This window comes from Lacerta agilis, chromosome 11, assembly GCF_009819535.1.
Source record: "Lacerta agilis isolate rLacAgi1 chromosome 11, rLacAgi1.pri, whole genome shotgun sequence".
In the NCBI taxonomy this organism is placed as follows: domain Eukaryota; kingdom Metazoa; phylum Chordata; class Lepidosauria; order Squamata; family Lacertidae; genus Lacerta; species Lacerta agilis.
The window spans coordinates 33,751,982-33,768,253 of record NC_046322.1 but is presented as its reverse complement, the minus strand read 5'-3'; the positions used below and the strand labels follow the sequence as shown (position 1 = coordinate 33,768,253).

The following is a 16,272-nucleotide window of genomic DNA, read 5'->3' as shown; positions in this document are numbered from 1 at the left end:
TTCCAACAAGGAGATGATACAAAGTGTTGGGCAGGGGCGGAGCAAGGGGGCGGGGGGGTCTACCCTGGGTACCACCCTGGGGGGTTGACACTCTGGGGGAGGACCCCACCCCCGCGATTGACACCGTCGGCGTGGCAACTTTTAAAAGGCTGCAACGTGCGAACAGCAGCATAGCGTCTGTGCTGCTGTTCTCACGCTGCAGCCTTAAAGGTTGCCGCACCGCATGGAAGGGGTGCTGGCCGATTGCGCCCGCCATCTTGTTCGCCCAATGCAGCCTTAAAATGCAGCGTGGTGCAGTGCATCGCCGGTCGGAAGGGGCGCCGGCCGATTGCACCTGCCATTTTGGGTGGACTGCGCATGTCCACACATGCACAGTCCACCCAGGAGGCTGCGCATGCGTTGTGACGTCACAACGCATGCGTTGTAACGTCAGGGTGCGCACACTAGGGAGCGGTGCACTGCCCCCCGGGGAGGGGTGCCTTCAAGTTTGCTGTCCCGGGCGGCAAAGCGGCTCGCTATGCCTCTGGTGTTGGGAAAGCATTTTGTGGAAGCCAGCTGTAAGAGGACCTCCAAAAAAAACACATACCTACACCGGAGGGTGGGACAAAAGTATGGATTTCATTTACAGCTTTTATAAAAAGGGACTGAAAATGCCTGAATGAAGGTTGTCCTGTCTCCCACACAAAAACTTCACATGTATTGCTGGGCCCTGTGGAGAATAAGAAGAGGAAGAGCATAAGCTTGCATGCAAATATTTTAGCCAGATTATCAAGTAATTATTTGCATAGTGACTAGCACTGTAGTACCTGAAAATATTTATTTTATGTATCTCAGGAAAAGCAAAAGTATGATATAACTAGAACCACAGATAGGACCAACATCTGGGATTTTATTTATTAATTTATTCCTAAGTGAAAGTATTCAAGAAAGATTTTTTTAAAATTAAAAATCAAATAAAACGTAGAAATCAAAATAATTATAAATTACTGGCTTCTGATGTGCTTCTTGAAAAAGTATATGCTGCACATTTGAGCATTGCTAGCCATCCTGAGCTCCTTTTGAAGGAAGGGCAAGATAGACGAAAAAATAATATTACTATTACCATTTTTTATTATTCAATGTCATAAGTGTACCTTACATTGGCAAGGACAAGATTTTTATATAATAAAGAGGCCATAGAAACATTTTCTTGATAAGAGTCATAAAGAAGTAATTTCCGTTCCCATTTCATGTTTCCATTTCCATAGTAACAGCTGAATCTTAATGTATTTCTGTCAAACAGCTCTTGTTTGTATGAATACCTTTTGCAAAAATTAGGTAGATGTCAGATCCAGAAATGAAGGCTTTGACTCTTGTTACGCCATTGATTGGCAGTTCATGAAGCTTTCTAAATTTGTTATCTGACCACTGGTATAAAAGAGGAGCATGCGAGGTGTCTGATGGAGCTACAACTAGATATGTAGTGCCTCCCCTTGAGAAAAGATCCATGCTTAGAACTCCATTCACAGAGAGCTGATGATGGAATCTAAAGATGCCATTATCCCAGAGGAAAATCTGTGGAAAATGAGGGGAGAAGAAAACACCTCTTGTTACAGCTAAGACTATACACAGAGAAATCAGAAGTCATGTTAAAATGTCATTAAGCCCAGCATCAAGTCATTAAGAGCCAGTGTGGTGTAGTGGTTAGAGTGTTGGACTAGGACCTGGGAGATCAGGGTTCATAATCTTCACTTAGCCATCAAGTTCACTGGGTGAACTTGGTCCAGTTACTCACTCACTCTCAACTTAACATTCCTCACAGGATCATTGTTGTGAGGATAAAATGGGGATGAGGTGAAGTATGTATGCCACAATGAGATATAAATGTAATAAACATATGAAATACTGGCATGGTGTTTATTTAGGATATGAAGAATCGGGATATGCCTCCTGTAAGTCACACTCTCAAAATGAGCTTGAGGTTGACTGATCAACTGAGGCATTCATGAAAGTATCAGAAACAAATGCAGTACTTACAAACAGAAAGCTAAAATATGGTACATGTAAGTCCAAGACAACCCAAATTTGTAACTTATTATTTGTCTATACCAGAACAAGCAGCTTAGTCAGTAAGCAAAGAAGCACCTCTGACAACTCCAAAATAATATAGCTTATTCTAGCTATATTTATTCTAGCTATATTTATTGGTATGCTTTAGAAATCTTGTTTATGAAAATATATAAGCATCTGCAGTCAATTTACAAACTATTGAACAACGACAGAAATTACCCCCATGTTCTTACTTCAATTACATCAAATTTAATTTGGTACATTATTTCTACTCAGATGTTTAAACCAGGGGTCAGCAAACCTTTTCGGCCATGGGCCGGTCCACTGTCCCTCGGACCTTGTCGGGCGCCAGACTATATTTTGAAAAAAAAGTACGAACAAATTCCTATGCCCCACAAATAACCCAGAGATGCATTTCAAATAAAAGGACACATTCTACTCATGTAAAAACACGCTGATTCCCAGACCGTCTGTGGGCCGCATTTAGAAGGCGATTGGGCCACATCCGGCCCCTGGGCCTTAGTTTGGGGACCCCTGGTTTAAACAATTCAGAATGCTGCAAAAGTTCTGAATATGTTAATCTCAACAGTCTAAAGAACAAGCACACATTATACAGGAAGAATAAGGAAGATCTTTCAACCTGGAGAGAATTGGATTCAGGCATACAACTTGCAATAACCAAGTAGTGGTTTTGGTCCAAACTGAAAAACTTTATATCACTGCTATCTGGCACAAAGATGGTCTGGATCTGCAAAGGGGAAAAAGATTTATCAAATTCAGGGCATAGACACACATTAATTTATTTAATATTGTATTATAATGTAGCGAATGGAGAAGAACAGAAGGCAAGAGACGGGTGTGCAGGGGCCCAATGAAATTTTAAAGACCCAGGTCTGTGACTGAAGAGGGGATGGGAAGCAGATACAAAACAGGTAGCTGTCATTTCCTCCATTATGCCTAATTGCTGCTGTAAGGACGCTCAGTGGTTGCTCATGAGTAACATGCCAAGGCAAAGAACTTCTAAAAACTAAGTTCTTTATTGTGAAAGCTATGTACAGTGAAGCAAAGTCTCAAGCGTCCATCTCAGTACTCAACAGTGTCCAGGAATGAAGTCTTTCGGTTTCTCTTCCAGCACAAAAGCCTCAGGATTCTAAACCCCCTCCTTGTTTCCCCCCTTCCTTCCTGTAACCTACCACGGAGCGTGGGAACCTGACCCCTATCCCCGCCTTCCCTGTGGTGTTGAGGCTCTCTGACCCCTTCTGAGCCCCTGCATCGCCTTCCTGTCTCCACCTCTCCTTCCCCACCTGAGGAATGCAAGGAATGCGAGCTCCCACTGGAAGAAGGGGAGGCGGAGCTCGTAAACAGCGGACATGGATCCCTGTACTCTAAATGCTCCCGTGACGCCGCACGCCGCGGGGAGGGGGTTTTCCTGACAGCTGCTTAGAGCTTGATTTAAATTGGGGAAACAAGGGGTGAATGCCCCTTACTCCAGCCCAGTTTGGACCCACTTCCAGCTCTATGACAACTATCACAGGAAAGCATGCTGAAAGTGAATGCACTCCACCAAATCTATGTAAGTATATTGCGTTTAAAAGACTTTTGGATGAGCTAAAAATGTTACCTGTAGCATCTGGAATCCAGGGGTGAAGGAGTACACAGTGTTGTTAGAAGGTCTATCTTGTTTTGTTCCACCATGAGTAATTATTAGGTAGGAAGCACCATTGATTTGAAATGCCATGCATTGATGAGGATTCACAATACTAAAATCCTAAGGGGGGGGAATCATGGAGTCGATGACTTAAGCACTTTTAGTACCATGCACGAACAATTGTTTTAAAACAAAAACATTTATTTAATGTTATATTAAAGTGAGATGAAGGCAGGTTCCAAAGGAGATTCTCTGTATGTAAGAAGAGAGTGTTGGATCAGGTCAAAGGTCCATCTAGATAATCATCCAGATGCCTATGGGAAACCCACAAGCAGGGCCTGGGTGCAGCATGCAGTAATGGTTGGTGGGACAGGGCAGGCAGGGCAGAGTTGCTCACCTACTTTTCCAACACTGAGCATCACTGCCAGTTGCTGAGAGGGTGGGGTACAAGGTGCGGAGAGCTAAGCACAGTGCAGGCGCACTGGCGGAGCCAATCCAACATTCCTGCCACTGTGCTGGCACCACGCTGAGCTCTCCGTGCCTTGTGCCTTAGCTTGATGTTGAGAAAGCAGGTGAGCAGCTCTGCCCTGCCTGCCCTGCCCCAACTGGCAACATGTGAAGCCTGCAGAGATCCAGGTTCAAGAAGCCTGAGGCCCACCAGATGTTGTTGGACACTGGCTCCCTGTTACTGTTGTATGTCCTGAAACAGTGCTAACATTAATCTGGATTATTCCTGAGTGATGTTCTTTCCATTTTATTTTCACATGGGAACACTTTGTTTTCTAACAGTGTATATATACCTCAACAGGAACGAAAACTCCCCGCCACTGGAATATTGAAGAATTTACAGCTGGGTACATCCGCAACAATATGCCATATAGAGAGTCCCCTGCTGCAAAGAAGCACCAGCTGGATATTGGTTCTTCTGCAAAACTTTGTAAAATGGACAACACGCTTAATCCACCTTCTGCAACAAGAAGAAAACATGCACCAGTTACCGTGTGGATTGGCAGGGGGGAAAGAAAGAGAAACCCATATTATAGAAGTGATTGCCTCATCTCAAATGCAAAAGAAGAAAAAGTGTGCAGCAGAGAAAACAGTGATAGATTTACAGCCAGTGACATTGGTCAAGTCATTTCCTGGGTACAACTTAGTTCTCCTTGTTTTATTAGGCCAATTTGTAATATTTAATTTTAAAAAAAACCTCCTCATGAATTGACTTACTTATCCCAAATGCAGTATCAGACTGTGTTTCCCATTCCACACTCACTGATGTGTTCATCCCATTGCTCCGGGATATTTTCAAGTAGACTGTAGTGTTGGCTTCTTCAATTATGAGAGAATTTGTCCTAAAAGTTATGGAGACCATTACTAAAGTAAAGAAATTAATGTCCTTCATAAGACTAGGGTGTGGAACGCCTTTACAAAACTAGGATCTGAGGCCTGTTCCATCCTCCATATTCAATCCTCCAAACCATGGGATTGGGTACATTAAGTGTGAAAAGACCCACTAGGTCCACCAGTTATGGAATCTGACTGCAAAATAATACAGTGGAACCTCGGATTTCGAGCGTCTCAGAAGCCAAACGTTTCAGAACCCAAACACCGAAAACCCAGAAGTAATTGCTTCCATTTTCAAATGCACCTTGGAAGTTGAACAGCTTCCACTGCGTGTTTTTCCATTTTCTCATTGCTGACAGTCCTTTGCGCCTCGGTTGTTAAACGTTTCGGAAGTCAAACGGTCTTCTGGAACGGATTAAATTTGACAACCGAGGTTCCACTGTACTTACAATAGGGATGACAAAATTCATTTGCACTAACATCAAAGAAAATCACTATAAGGTTTTATATTATTTATTTCACCCCAAATAAGATAATTAACACACATTATTACATATGCAGTAGATATACCCTGCTGTGCAAACTGTCCTGGGTGGGGTGGGAATTGTGACTCAGATTTGAAGGTCCCATGAGCAGCTCCGCTCATATAATGTTTGTGATTGAGAAGGAGGGGACCATTTTTTCCTGATTCATCTTTCCCTTGTTGTCCCCTATGCCACAAGGAAAGCTGTGTGAGGTGGTACAGGCTGGGAATCAGCAAAAATAAAAATTAAAAAAATTCCCTTTCCCCCTTCCTCCTGTGGGAGCTTCCTCTGGATTTCATTATTTTCCTCAAATGGAAGGAGCATGTCTGTTCATGCAAGGGATATTCTGGATCCCACCCTGTAAATGCAATTAATAAAATGACGAACTATGAAGTGTCATAACTCCCATCATCTTACTTTGGGTCTTCTAAGGTATTTTTATGAAAACAGAATTGTTCTTTAGTAAACAGATTCATGGACATCTACAAGAAAAGTTAGATGCAAAACACTGGTAGAATCCAAAGACATCTACTATTAAAGAATAGATTATCAAGGTATGGTAGCTAGCACAATTGTCTAAAGTGAGTGAAATTTATGGATTAGGAGGTAATAAACAAAACACAGTTGGTTTTGTTAAGAGCTGATAAGAGTTAATTGAGTTATGAAAATGAAAATATATGTAATGATATCAGTGTTTATAGTTGTGTATTTAATGATATATCTCAGATATATTTGACTTACGGGTTTATAAGCATCTACATTTATCAGTATTTTAACATAAATTTTTAAAAATGAATAACTGAACCAACATAAAATGAAGGACAATATCCTATTCACAAACAAAAAGTGGCATTTACTGTGAAGGCATTGCTGGTATACCTATTTGAAACTGGGAAGATACTGAAAAGTCCCAATGGGGCTTGATTCTGCAACACTGTGATAAAGGTTTCTACTCTTGTGCCCAGTCTGGCTCCACCTGTTGGACTGCACAGGGTAACAACAAAATGTTCATCCATTTCTGGTTCAGTATCTAGTATGGCAGTTATATGCAAAGTCTGTAAGAGAAAACAAATGTATAGAGTGAAATTATTGCATAGACAATGAAAATGAATTTTCAAAACAGAAAGTAGCTAGATGCCAACTTCACTATATTATATTGGAACTGTACTACACATTACACATACTAAAATGGCGGAATTCTGGACTGTAACATTTCAGACAATGAAATCTTATTTTCATATAAAAATAGAAAAACCTGTTTTTGAATTACTTTTTGCTAATCTAAGCATTTTACTCTGTACTTTCCCCTAATATACGGTTTATTGTAACACATCTTTGGGTTAGAAAATTGCATTGTAAAATTTGGAGATGTGTCAATTTTGAAGGAAAGCAAAGTTTTGTTTTGCATATTGGTTCAGAAAACAATAAGTATAGGTTCTCATTAAAATAGGAATTTCTTCCTCATCCCTATATGAAACCAAGTAACATTTCTTCCATTTTGTAATAACTACCTGCTTATTACCTTGAATCTGACTCCCTCTTCTAGAACAATATAGCCTTGTGATGGAGTCAAATCTATAGATGCTTCAGAAGAATTTATCTCTCTCACAAGATACTGGACAGTCACAGTTCCAAAGATTCCCTGAGGAGGTTCCCTGATAATGGTTAGTACTGCAACACTTTCCATTAAATATAGTGCTGATGGTTCCCTTAGAAAGAAATGTTCACTGTTGTTGAAGGACAAAACTCCATGGCCATCATCATTGGCAAGGATGGTAACAGTGGCTTTGAACAGAAAATGAATGCAATTATTAAAATTCATCTAGGATAATCTTATCCATATATACAGGAGCAAAAATGCAAATGTGTTGCTATAAAACCCCAAAATAATGCTGGATCTTAGAATCAACTATTAAGTATGTGTTTTCCTTTGTTCAACATTTAACATGTGATTTTATTACAAATGGTTTTTTAAGTGTAGGCTCCTATGTTACTATTTCTTCAACTAATTGCAAAACAATACCACAGATTGTTTGCTGCTGATTTTCTTGTCCCACAAATATTAAACAGTGTTGGTAGCTGGCTAATTCTCTTGTTGGAATTTAACAGACTTGAGGAAAAACACATAATTATCCACTGGGGCTAACTATGGTTTGCACAATGTACCGGTAATTCTGTAACCACAACATACAGAACTAGTTTTAAGATTAGTTAATGTTACCTGTTGTGTTTTCGCCTAACTCTAATCCAAGGGATGGGTTTGTCAAAATAAGCTGGAATCTCTCATCCCCTTCAGGAATCTCATCATCAAAAATCATAACATCAACATATTTATACCTTTCTCCATCAGCAAAATAAAGTGTCTAGCAACAAAACACAATGACACGGTATTTTAGAACATTTCAAAATTCAATGCTTCATAAAAATTCAACAAATAAAGACAGGAAGAAAGATGCAAATCTTAGGTGACTTTTCCAAACCAGTGGTGGTAAGTATTGAAGGTATTATAAATCCTTTTCAGATGGCGAATGAGTATTCAAGGCACATGTGGAGTTCAGGAATGTGATCCTATCTGGCTCTCATCCTCACTTCCAAGTACTTATATGAAGGTCAGAACTGAACCTACATGTCTATATATAATATATACACTTACAAGCTCTCTCCATGCAGCTGTGAAACCTGCCTTTCTCATGGTTCCTGATTATATGGTGGATTGAGCATACATGAATAGGTCTGTTCTGACCTTTGGGTGAATGCCCAGAGGTTGTTAGTGGGCTCGATCCCCCTCCTCTCTTATGTCCATGCATGTTCATACTATATATGCTCACCATATGAAAAGGTTCCATATGTGATTTTTTATTATTATTATTATTATTATTATTATTAACCTGTCAATATGTTTGTGCTTCCTTTCCCTTCTAGAAAGCAGTCTCGGTTCTCCTTTCTTCTCCTTCCAGCCCTAAAATTTAAGAATTCTAACTAGGCATGTTGTCTGATTATATTTCACTGCTCAAACAAATTAGCTGGCTGGTACAAATTAGCTGGCTGGTACTTTTTTTTTATTAAGGTTAGTTCTTACCTGTGAGGAAAAATTAAAATCCAGCCCTTGATGTGCTTCCAGATTCTGAGCATACAAGAACAAGGACACTTTACCATAAGATCCTCGGTCCCGGAATGCCACTAATGTCAAACTTCCATTTAGTTCACTTATTTCAAAACTGTTGGGGGAAAAGAAGTACAGCCCTTCCCAATTATATGTACTGACAACAAGTTTATGATTTCATTGGCAATATTCAGATACTTTATTAGGTCTGCCATACGTCCGGGTTTCCCCAGACACATCTAGGAATCAGGCAGCTCAGCAACTCTGTCAGGATTTTCACTTTTGGGAATATGGCAACCCTAACTTTATAGACAACAACTGATATGCTGGTAAAATGGGGATTAGCTGAGGAGCTTGTTGCAAAAATACTTTAGTTATGGACACTAATATACAGTGGTACCTCAGGTTAAGAACTTAATTCGTTCTGGAAGTCCATTCTTAACCTGAAACTGTTCTTAACCTAAAGCACCACTTTAGCTAATGGGGCCTCCCACTGCCGCTGCACCGCCAGAGCACAATTTCTGTTCTTATCCTGAAGCAAAGTTCTTAATCTGAAGCGTTATTTCTGGGTTAGCGGAGTATGTAACCTGAAGCAAATGTAACCTGAAGCGTATGTAACCTGAGGTACCACTGTACTTGGGAAAGGGCAATAGCTCAGGGGTACAGTGTTCACTTTGCAAGCAGAATGTCCCAGGTCCAATCCCCAGATAGGTAGATAGATAGATAGATAGATAGATAGATAGATAGATAGACAGACAGACAGATAGACAGACAGACACACACACACACACGTGTGTGTGTCTGTGTGTGTCTGTCTGTCTATCTATCTATCTATCTATCTATCTATCTATTCCATTTAGCATGCATAGTTCCCACACCCACACCTCAACATCAGTCAGAAAATTTAGTGCCTGAGTGAGGATTTCAACCAAGATCTCCCAGGTATAACACAGTGGCTCCCACATATAGCTATAGGAACTCCAAAGGGCCTAACCTGCTATTTGAACTTAGGAGACTATAAGTAGCATTTGAGGAGTTGAGGGAAGCAAATTCCAAGGGAAAACTCTTAGATTAATCAGGATACTCTGGAGTATCTGATCCACTGGATCATAGCTTTTATCTAGAATTCATCTGGACCTTGACTGCTCAAAACTATCAACTGTGTAACACCAGAGGAAACAGTTCAGTGCTCAAACAACTGAAAACAAACATAAGCTGAAGATGAGACTTACTTTGTGTTTTGCCAGCCAACTACTCCTCTTGCTCCATCATTTGCATCAATAATAACCTGTGCTGCTAAACCATCTACATCTACAGATAAAATAGGTTTTAGTATCACATAATATTTTAAGCACTGTTCAGATTTCTGGATGATGCACAAATGTTTCGAGAACAGTGGATATTTATTACTATATTTGTATATTTATGAGTAACCAAAGTCAATAAACAACATCTATCTACAAAGTATGGGGGTTGATTAATTCTGAATGCAGATGCATTGTCCTTACTGAATGAAGGCAATAGGACAGAGACATCTAATTATACCACAAGTCTAAATATTTTCTATGCTACCTCTAGAATACACATCTCAAGTGAACTACAATATATTTTTCTATTTACCTTTAAGTTTGTAATGAATTAACCCAGTCAAGTCTATAGACATGCAAATAAAGGAAGTCAAACATAAAATATTAGAGGTATACTGGAAACAGCCAGAAGCATTAGGAGTACTGAAAGTACAGACTCAGTCCATGCCCAAGTCAGTAACTTGCTGAAAGGGACTAAGGATGCAATGCTATACAGAGGGATTGAGGATTTAAAGGAAGCCCAACTGCACCAATGGAACGGTAGATATGCCACCGCGTATCAGCTACATCTTTGAAAACCCCACCCTACTTATATGCCAACAGAACACTCCTAGTCCTGGATCTGGTGCAGAAAACTCAATGACAGTCACTCCATATCATGTCAGAGCATATGGTATCATGCAACCCAACACCCAACCACAAAGGGATAACACAACTCAAATGAAAGAGTGTGTGGCATAGGTCTGTAGTTCTCGGGCCTTGTGGCATATACACTTAAGAGCTCCAAAGAAGGCGCTTTGGTGAGAGGAAATTATGGAGAATGGGCAGTTTGCATTTTTTCACAAAACAGTTTGGCCTCACTATCACAACATAGATGGGGAATTGAGTACATTGCTAACACTTTCCCAGAAGAGGCTGGTCAGGTGGAAGGGGGAAGGGTAAAGTGGTAGGGAGGTTGGTGCAGTGGACACACGCTCCGGGGCTCCTGCTGGTGCATTTGCACTATACTGACAGCCCAGCCTTTGCCGCATGCCATTTCAGTAAGCAACAGTGACCTGCCTGCCAAGAACCTAACGTAGGTATTGCACCCCAACCGACGAGCCACTGCTGCACTTCTCTACCAAGAACCCTACCAAGGCATTTAAAAAGGTAAAGGGACCCCTGACCATTAGGTCCAGTCGTGTCCGACTCTGGGGTTACGGTGCTCATCTCGTGTTAATGGCCGAGGGAGCTGGCGTACAGCTTCCGGGTCATGTGGCCAGCATGACTAAGCCGCTTCTGGCAAACCAGAGCAGCGCACGGAAACACCGTTTACCTTCCCACCAGAGTGGTACCTATTTATCTACTCGCACTTTGACGTGCTTTTGAACTGCTAGGTGGGCAGGAGCAGGGACTGAGCAACGGGAGCTCACCCCGTCGCGGGGATTTGAACTGCTGACCTTCTGATCAGCAAGCCCTAGGCTCTGTGGTTTAACCCACAGCGCCACCCGCATCCCTTCCTACCAAGGCTACCTGTATTTAAATGTATTTAAATGCAAATACAGTTTGAATGCAATGCATTTAATGTAAGGTGCTGTTTGATGCACACCGAAAAGTATTTTGAAAGCTTTCATATTTATAAAAGTTAGTGCAAGAAAATATATCCAAGTCACACACTGCTTATATTACTGGATATATGTGGCACTAATGAAAAGATGTGAAATGTATACCAAGTCTGGGAGGGAAAGATGTCAAAGGACGCATGATAAGTTCCACAGATGTAAGATTAACCAGAAAGAATTCTTGTAACTCTGGTACATCATCCTGAAAAACAGAAATACAATAAACACTCATGCTATTGTATTTTAACATGCATTTCAAGAATAATCAAAGAAGGCCCTCTTTAACATGCTAAAACAGGGGTAGGGAACCTTCAGGGGGTCAAATGCCAGTGGTAGGTGGGGCAAGAGCCAAAACTGAGAGGAGCAAGGTATCAGACATTCATTCCTTATGCTCCCACCCCTGCCTTAGAACACTTATTACACAAGGTGGTTCGAGTTTTCTCTCCCAAAAGATAATTAATTACCTGCCCTCAGGTGGGTCTTCACATAACATATGTAAAATAATATATGATGTAATTTAAAATGATGTAACAGTGACAAGAGCTGGTTCTGTCAATGAAGATTTGCTGCATAGTGTAGCCAAGAGATTGAAAATGAAAAATGTGTAGTGATCCATTATCACATCACACTGGTTGTGACTGCAGCCAAATAAACCAGTTGATCTCACTTGTATGCATCTCATATCTCTGTTTGTAACTGTTCCTCATGACTTATCAACCATGGGTGGGTGGTTGCATCTACAATTACCTCCATACAGCAATAAAATATACATAGCATAAATATGACTCTGTTATATTTAAAATATTATGGCCTAAATCCTGCATCCATCAGAATCATTTTTTTTTCTGGTGTTGAACGGAATTACTATTTACCTCTAGAATAGTAACATTTATGGTAGCCAATGTTTCACCTTCTCCTAAAAGCAGTGACCCCGATACAGGTATGTAATCAACTCCTGGTTCAGCCAAAATCACGTCGGTTTGATTCCTTATGCCAAGAAATCCTGGAACTGTGGCATAGGTGAGATTGATAACACCTAGTGAAAGAAAAGAGTTCAGCTATAATTCTAATCAAGGGAGATGAAACATGAAGAGACATAAATAACTCTTGTCAATTCCATATATTCTTGTGGAAGAGAGAGGTAGGTAAAATGACTTACGTATGTGACAAATTTATGAAAAAAACAGTAATTTACACTCAACAACTAAAATCTGCTCCTGTTCAGTATTTCAGACACATTTTCTTTCCAGATATTCCAATTCCATCTCCACCCTGATACAATATTCCATCGCAATTCATTGGTGGTGGTGCCCTTAGAGATAATCTGCCAACTATGGATGGGGCTAAAGCAGACAGCAATATAGCCAGAGCAAAAATAGTCAGTCACGCCCTCACACAATCTCTTCACCCCACCCGCTCTTCCCATGGGCTGGAGGTTCCCCATCTGAGCTAGTAAAAAGGTGTGTGTGTGTGTATGTGTGGGTACACACACAGACATGCAAACATTATTAAATACATAAAATTAATTTAGAACCCAACCCACTCCACATACCAACCTAGAGATCCAAATTCTCTGTTAACGAAAAGCTGAATGGTTTTATTTCCCTCTTGTACCAAAACAACTCTAGATGAAGAAGCAAAACTCAGAACTCCATGTGGTTCATCACTCGCCTCTACTGTCAAAACTGCTTCATAGCCTTGGCTATCCAACATAGCCGCTCCAGAAGCAGCAACCCCTGGAAAACAAAATCAATAGACCATGTTAATCAGAACAGTTGCCCACGATATTTTGTTGTTGTTTAAATAGCCCAAATATCAGTTTAGTTGTTTCTTGAAGATGCTGCAAACTCTATAATTTAAGTCAAGCACTATCTCTTAAAGTCAAAGTTCTTATAAGTGTTCCTTCTAGGGCTGGCAGGGAAGGTCAAAGCAGGCTGTTCCACCTGGGAGGCAGAGTTTGCAGCCTCCTAGTGGTCCTTAGGGCAGAGGCCAGTGTCCTTCCCTGCTGCTCTGCAGTTCCCGGGCAACTGCCATCAACATCCACAAAGACATATCCCTCACCTGATCACTGTACTATGATGTGATCACTTGCCTTTGTGACATCACAAATCAAGCACTAACAGACAAAACATCACTAGCACATCACATCACTTCAGACACAGTGCTTAATACATTCTGCTGAATCTGTTAATACATGTAAACCACAAAATGCTGAGTGCTCAAGTAATAAGCACTCATGTGCAGATGAGCCCTAATTTGCTGTTTCTCCATTGTGACCTGATGTTACCTTGAGTTCTAACGTTGTACAGAATCACTTGATATTCTTCTTTTTCTTCAGGAATATGGTCATCCAACAAGTGAACATAAAATGTTGCATTCAGTGATCCCTGTTATTTAAGGGAGAAAACAGTGAACCACTATGCAATGGACAACTGAGTACTATAAACAGTTAAGACATCTTCAGTTCCATTACAGATGACAACAGCCCCATATCTCCTGTAGCTGTTTTACCACAAGGCAGGACTGGTACTGTAGCATCTTGCACAGCACAAGTGGGAACTTTTTTTTTTTTTTACTTTCAAGCGCCACAAACCCTTGGGGATAATATGTCAGGCACACATACTGCTGCTGGAAGCAGCCAGAGTTAACAGCAGGGTGGAGCAACTCCATTTTATCTTTCTCTCTTTCTGCCAGCAGACTTCCTGCTTGGAGAGGGAGAGATCACTGTTACAAGGGCTCTAAACTGACTGCTTACAGAAGGCTTTCTCCCTCTCCTCCTTTCTTTACTCCATCCATTTCAGTTACCTGCCCCCCTCCCCCCTTCTGCTTTCTCTGGGCTCCCATCCACATGCAACCATAGGCTCTCCAACCCTGGTGAACAGCATTCAATGGAAATAGAACTTGACTCTGGACAAAGGCAGAAATTCCTTTCTTACAATTTATTCTCAGAACAAGGCCAATGTGGCAATAGAAGTTCCATGATATTCTGCTGGATGGGATGAAACAGGTTGGCATCCAAACCACTCGATCCCTACCCTGATAAAGAGCTTTGCACTGGATTTCTAAGACAGTAAAGTAAGCAATTTGATAAGGAAAGCAATCTGCTGTGCCTAATTGCAGCCATTCACCCTTCCTCTTTATGTAGTCATTTTGTAGTTACCTCCAAAAAAAGGAGCATGCCAGAAACATTTTCAAAATTATGTTCCAAGTGGGGCCCAACAATTTCCCAATCAACAGTGACATTCCCTGCTCCTGGGGCAGTCCTTAGGACATGAAACGACAGCAACTCTCCTAGGAATTAAAGAAAGCAGAACACAATAGTAACCACAAGGAAAGAGATGCAAATTTTGTGTATAACCCACCGGGAACTTCTCCTGTACAGTGCAGCAAACAGAAGTTTTTCAAGTATACCCAAGTGCTCTTAAGCAGCTCCAAGTCATTATAATGGCAAATGTGCATGAGAAGTTTTTGGTGAGTTGTTTCCACTGCTGGAATTGCTCTTAAAAGACCCTGAAGCATGCAAACTGTAAAGGAAATAATCACAGTAGCATCCTTAAAAAAAAAAAAAAAACCAAAATCTCAGGTATATATATATAGAAAGCCTTGCTTTAGACACCCTATTAATGAATTAGTTTAGTGAAAAAAGACCCAGATTTGTCGGAATGCTAAATCATGAAAATCTGTCTTTAGAAAGCAGCGGGGAAATATATAAATTCATGCAAAGAATTTAAGTATAAACACAACTGAAAGCAAATTACCACCAGAACATGCAAAAAAAAAAAAAAAAACAGCAAGAGGGAGAAAAATAAACTCCTGTCAACTAAAAGAAAAAATAAATGCTGTATGTACTAGCTGTCTCATGTGATTACTTAAAGTAGTTTTTACAAGAAAGATACATATAATGTAACATTGCACTGTAGTGGAATGTTACACAATGCATGCAGAAAAATGCTTGTAATTACCTGTAAATTCCATTTATTTCAGTTAAAACTTACATGATAACATCAGTGTTACAATTTTCTTTGAATTCAGAGGGAAGAGTTCACAAAAAGTTAATCGTTACCTGTGTTTGACATATCACGTGCACAGATATTGCTCATTCATACTTCAGTATGTGAATATAAGTATAGGTGTAATGCATACACATCTAATGTACATGTAATATATATAAGACTTGAAGTATATGCCAGGAACACAAGTTTTCTGCATGGACATGACAATGGTTTTGATGGAGTACAGTTTTGCTAATAGGACAACATGGGTTAATGTTGCCCAGATAGTAAAATTGTTCCCCACCCCCTTCTGATATTGTAAAGAATTAGCATCTATGTTGAAATAAGCAAAGAGGTATAACTGATGTGAATAAATAAACCAAGAACTGTATACACAGTGGCATGCACAAAAAGTTAACATGCAAAATTTACCTTTTAATTTAAATAAATAAATAATGGTTTTGACTTGCAGAAAACCTATGGTCCTGTCACAATTATGCTGCCTATGTATTACTACTGCATTTTTTCAGGTGAGCAAAGTTTCAGTTTGCCAGTACATACAGTATTGCATGGGTCAAAGGAAGGAAGATGTAAATATAGTAGAGAACATTTATTTTACACGTTAGAAACATAGAGCATCCTATTGTGCAAGTGTAATTGTTATGAACTGTTTTTATATTATTGAATATGTGTGTAAAAAAAGCCTA

At 40.3% G+C, this 16,272-nt stretch overlaps 1 protein-coding gene across 1 annotated transcript in view; it reads right to left on the bottom strand.

Moving 5' to 3' along the window:
• ADGRV1 (adhesion G protein-coupled receptor V1) overlaps positions 1 to 16,272 on the bottom strand; it is a 236,135-nt gene that overhangs the window by 162,852 nt on the left and 57,011 nt on the right. Inside the window, exons 34-49 of the mRNA XM_033164758.1 lie at positions 14,734 to 14,864; positions 13,861 to 13,960; positions 13,130 to 13,309; positions 12,446 to 12,609; positions 11,682 to 11,775; positions 9,898 to 9,976; positions 8,642 to 8,780; positions 7,784 to 7,925; positions 7,085 to 7,347; positions 6,442 to 6,617; positions 4,922 to 5,046; positions 4,498 to 4,664; positions 3,671 to 3,817; positions 2,690 to 2,797; positions 1,302 to 1,554; positions 587 to 709 (exon numbers count right to left, since the gene is read on the bottom strand). Coding sequence (XP_033020649.1) covers positions 587 to 709; positions 1,302 to 1,554; positions 2,690 to 2,797; positions 3,671 to 3,817; positions 4,498 to 4,664; positions 4,922 to 5,046; positions 6,442 to 6,617; positions 7,085 to 7,347; positions 7,784 to 7,925; positions 8,642 to 8,780; positions 9,898 to 9,976; positions 11,682 to 11,775; positions 12,446 to 12,609; positions 13,130 to 13,309; positions 13,861 to 13,960; positions 14,734 to 14,864 — 2,391 coding nt within the window. The remainder of the gene's footprint in view (positions 1 to 586; positions 710 to 1,301; positions 1,555 to 2,689; positions 2,798 to 3,670; positions 3,818 to 4,497; positions 4,665 to 4,921; positions 5,047 to 6,441; positions 6,618 to 7,084; positions 7,348 to 7,783; positions 7,926 to 8,641; positions 8,781 to 9,897; positions 9,977 to 11,681; positions 11,776 to 12,445; positions 12,610 to 13,129; positions 13,310 to 13,860; positions 13,961 to 14,733; positions 14,865 to 16,272) is intronic.